Raw genomic sequence first — 4,496 nt, forward strand, 5'->3', positions numbered from 1 at the left:
TAGCCAAAATACAAACGAAAAAAGACGAAATTGTAAAGAAATGAACTTGAAGACTAGATAATTCGCCAAACCATATTCTGTGCCATTTGCTCAACCCTCATGACCACGTAGATTTCATAATGTAAAAGAACTTTTTTTTTTTGTCAAAACTTTTTTTTATTCGCACGCGCGCATCAGTTTTGGGGCTCCCGGAGGATGTCATCCATATAATCAAATCAACATGGCCTAAGGTAAGATGCCAAGCCGATCTCCCAACCTATCCCAAAGTGCTTGACTCAGAACCAAGTGGTCCCAAGTTTTAGTCCTGACATGCTACCGCTCTTGTGCACTTTACACGACTTTCCTCGCTTAACGCAAGTGAAAATGAGTATTGTCCTGTCCTGTATTTGTCCTCTGTATTGGTGGCCGTATAAAACAAGTTGGTATAACTTGAGTGAGCCGTCACCATGTCTAGTCATGAAAATGTTGGAATATAAAAAAAAACCTATCGTTTCACAGTCTGATGAGATGAAAAGTTCCTGTAACCTGTGTCTTAGCGGGGTTCTGTGTGGAACAGTATATCTCCATCTCCCCGTCCTCCCCATGAGGAACCACGATCGCGGCGCATGTCTCCAGGTAGAAGTGCTCCTGGCCTCCGATCCTCAACTCCCCCTCAATGATCTGATACAAAAGAAACAAGACTGGCAATGAAAACATACATTGCCATGGCGACGGAGGTTGCTGTTAGGGTTATTGTTTGCATGGCACTGTCATCATTTCATGATGTTGAGGCAGACTTGGTACCTGTTAAGTCTAGACAGATACAGTACACTCCTCCCCTGAGTGTATAGTGAATGAGCCCCGGGGTCACAGAAAGTAGGGCCATCTGGGGCAGACAGGTCTTCAGGGTTCCAGGAATGTGGGCATAGATGTGGGTCAGAGAAATGCCTGTGGACATTCCGCATGCCTGTGGACAAAATGCCTGTACCATTCCTAGAATTCTTGCAAACTGCACACAATACTGTACCATTAGGCTCCTCCCTGAGACGTCGCCAAAAATACCTAAAGTTTGTTGATGGAACAGTAGAGTGCCTACTCCAAAGGACATGGACATAGTGCTCATAAATGCATCCAAATTGGATGCAGCCATCCTACATAACAAAACATATACAAGGGAGACCAAATGAGCTTCCAGTTTTTTCTCCATCCAATATGCTCCCTCTGAGTGCAAAATAGAGAGGAAACATTTGCCTCTGATCCTCAGCTCGCCCCCAATTATCTGATGTAGAAGGTAAAAAAATAGGAAGGTAACGTTTGCAAAGCAAAGGCATAACATTTCCCTTCACATGGTCTACCCCAATAAACTTCTGCTCTGTTTTTTCTAACTGAAATACATATTATATATATGGTGACCAGCCCCTCCAGCTTTGTCTTGCCACTTGCTACTTAATGTAACCCAACACCACAAAGTGTCTGCTACAGCACCAGTTACCATAGTGACAGCTGTCTTGTTCAGGACATTGACCTTATTTGTTTGGAAAAGAAAATGTTGTATAAAGGAAGGCCATTTGCCTATGGACATTTAGCTGTTGCTTAATTTGTTGTGGGGTTGTATGGGGCGTAATGGCAGAGTGCTCAACTTGGAACCAAGATGTCCCGGGTTCGAGTCCTGAAATGCGACCTATCTCACGCCCTTGGGAAAGGCACTTAACACAACTTTCCACAATTAACTCAAGTGAACATGAGTATTGTCTGTCCTGTATTCGTTTGTATGTGCGGGACACAACACCAGCAACAGCTGCCTGTGCCCCATGTGTATTGCACTGTTGCAATTTCAATAAATCAAATAATTTGAATAAAAGATGGGGCCTGCAGATGACAGCACTTCCATAAACTGTTAGGTTATTGAAGGTCTACAATGTCATGATGATTTTAGGTCAAATTGCTGAATTCCTTCAGCCAAACAGTTGCTCTGTTACCTGGTCAGCCTTCTCAAAAGCCTCCTGCAGATTGCCCTTCTCTATCTTGTTGATGGGATGGAAGAACGACTGGTGCAGAATTGCATCCTGGAAACAAAGGCAGATGTGCACAAGAAAACTGTTTAACTCAATGAACTGGATTAAGATCTTACAAACTGTCAGACATTTCAGGTAGCATCAACTTCCTTTCGTCAGTGATTAACAGAATTTGTATGCAGACATGAACACAGAGATAACTCAGAGCACCACACCACATATCAACCTAACAGTATCAAATGGTTGTCCTAATGTCATAATCTACCCAAGTACTGTCCAATCAGTCATGCTTATGGCTAATTATGCTGTTCTGTTTTTCTGTACCTTTAATACTAATGCTACGCAACATTGTTCTGTATTTGACCAATAGCCAAAAGAACTAGAGGGGCTAAGAGCTACAACTTTCGAGTTTCACATCTTGTTGGATTAAATCAAACCACTCTTCTTGCACATGCCCTAGGTACACCCTACGTTTGACCTTACTGACCTCAATGGTGATGATTTTGGGTTCCAGGTCCTCATACTGCACGGCCACTGATTTAGCTGCCCGTTGCGCATGTGCCTGTGTGTCTGCCAGCACGGCACCTACCACCTGCCCAACACAGGTCACCTACATGGAAAAACAACAAATCATAAGTTCAAGGTTCACTAAATCCATTTGTCCTGTTGCTTGCACATTATTTTCATCCACCATTTCTACCCTTTGTCTGCACCTATTGTTTCTAACAATCTGTATTGTGGGCTCAGCAGTAATAAAGAAAAGAATGATGACATACATAACACTAGAGAGGTAACATTTTGCAAAGCAATGCATAATGTTTACCTTCACCTGGTCTAGCACAACCAACTACTGCACAGCACGTCGGCAGAACGTACTGCGTCTGCGCAGAACCCCGTATTTTCGCGTTTTTCGTTGGGTTTTTGGTCAACGTTGCATCAGAATTTTTCCTGTTGCAGAGGATATTCTTTCCGACACAACCTTTGGAAACTACTGTCGAAATGCTAAGTTAACCTTATATGAGCGAATACGACCTTATATGAGACATTCTGCCAAACTGCTATGTACAATACATTACGGGTTTCGCGCAGGTGCAGTACGTTCTGCCGACGTGCTCTACTGCACTGTTTATCCTTTTTTAAAGCCTAATTCATTCATATGCATGGTGAACAAGCTCTCCAACTCTGTTCTGCTTTGCTACATAATGTCTACACTACACAGGGTGTTGCTACAGCAGAAGTTACCATGGTGACAGACATCTGGTCCAGGTCTATGGCAGTCTTAAGACCTGTTGTGTCAAAGTGATTTAGACATCATTTTTTAGTGTCTGTCTTTGTGATTGGTCCGTGTATTTTGGGGATATGGCTGTAAAAGTTTGTGTTAAAAGTAGTTGTGTATGTATATGTACTTGTACTTGTCTCCATGATTTGAATAAACAGTGAAAAAAAATAAATAAATTTAAAAAAATTAAAAAAAGACGTCTGGTCCAGGTCATTGACTTCATTTGTTTGGAACGGAAGAAGAAACTGAGAAAAAACAATATAATTATGTTTTCTTTCTGTGAAGGTAAAACCTAAAAATGCCTTTTCCCCACTGCCTTGTGACAGTTTTTTAAAAATTAAAAAAAATTTTTAAATTTTACTTATTTATTTATTTTTTTTTATTACTTTTTTATCACATTTATTTTTCGAGGATTGGGCAAAAAGTTATATAACTTATCTCAGCCCTCTCCTCACACATAAAAGGAAACAATAAAACAAAGTAATAATAATAAGAAGAACAAATGACAAAGGTACATAATGAGCTGGTGTAAAAATCAAAATCAATCAACTAAATCAAACAAAACGTCCTGTCTGCAAAATAAAGTTGAAAACCACATCAAATATTTTACAGTTGTTGACAAACGACAAAGGGGTGACAGTTACCTTCTCAGATGCGAACACCTCTTCGTCCATGACCGCGGGGCCGGTGATGTTGGATCCGGGAACGTCCTCAGCACCAACAAACATCTCCACACCTGGCATCTGTAGGGCCGCACTCGGGTCAATGGAGCTGGGGAGGGGGGGGGTAGGATTTAAACTTTGAAACTTTATTCACACACCTTCTTGCAGACAATAAGTCTGAATTGACAGGCATTTACAATTAAATAGATTAAAAACGCTAAGGAGTTAAAATAGACAATCAATCAAATTCGTTTTAAAATCAATAAATATACATAACAGCGAGCAGATTATTATTGGAATGAGCAGAGCACTTTGGACTAATCTCTCTGGCTGTTTACAGCTTAGAGGTACATATCCAATATTTTGTCAAAAACATCTCTGTTACATAGCGGATCATAATGACCCCCAGCGGGGGTCTTCACGCTTCGTTAAAAATGGAAAAATCTCAGGATTTATTCCAAAGATCTCAATATTTTAGACGAAATCTTGAGATCTTATGAGACAATCTCAAGATCTTTCAGAAAATCTTAAGATGGAAACGAAAGGTCTACAAGATCTTCC

The 4,496-nt window shown here is 40.8% G+C and overlaps 1 protein-coding gene across 1 annotated transcript in view; it reads right to left on the reverse strand.

Moving 5' to 3' along the window:
- LOC109484060 (xanthine dehydrogenase/oxidase-like) overlaps positions 1 to 4,496 on the reverse strand; it is a 41,464-nt gene that overhangs the window by 14,965 nt on the left and 22,003 nt on the right. Inside the window, exons 18-21 of the mRNA XM_019787257.1 lie at positions 3,918 to 4,044; positions 2,482 to 2,604; positions 1,959 to 2,045; positions 526 to 660 (exon numbers count right to left, since the gene is read on the reverse strand). Coding sequence (XP_019642816.1) covers positions 526 to 660; positions 1,959 to 2,045; positions 2,482 to 2,604; positions 3,918 to 4,044 — 472 coding nt within the window. The remainder of the gene's footprint in view (positions 1 to 525; positions 661 to 1,958; positions 2,046 to 2,481; positions 2,605 to 3,917; positions 4,045 to 4,496) is intronic.

The sequence above is a fragment of the Branchiostoma belcheri genome, unplaced genomic scaffold (genome assembly GCF_001625305.1).
Source record: "Branchiostoma belcheri isolate BF01 breed outbred unplaced genomic scaffold, Haploidv18h27 scaffold68, whole genome shotgun sequence".
In the NCBI taxonomy this organism is placed as follows: Eukaryota; Metazoa; Chordata; class Leptocardii; order Amphioxiformes; family Branchiostomatidae; genus Branchiostoma; species Branchiostoma belcheri.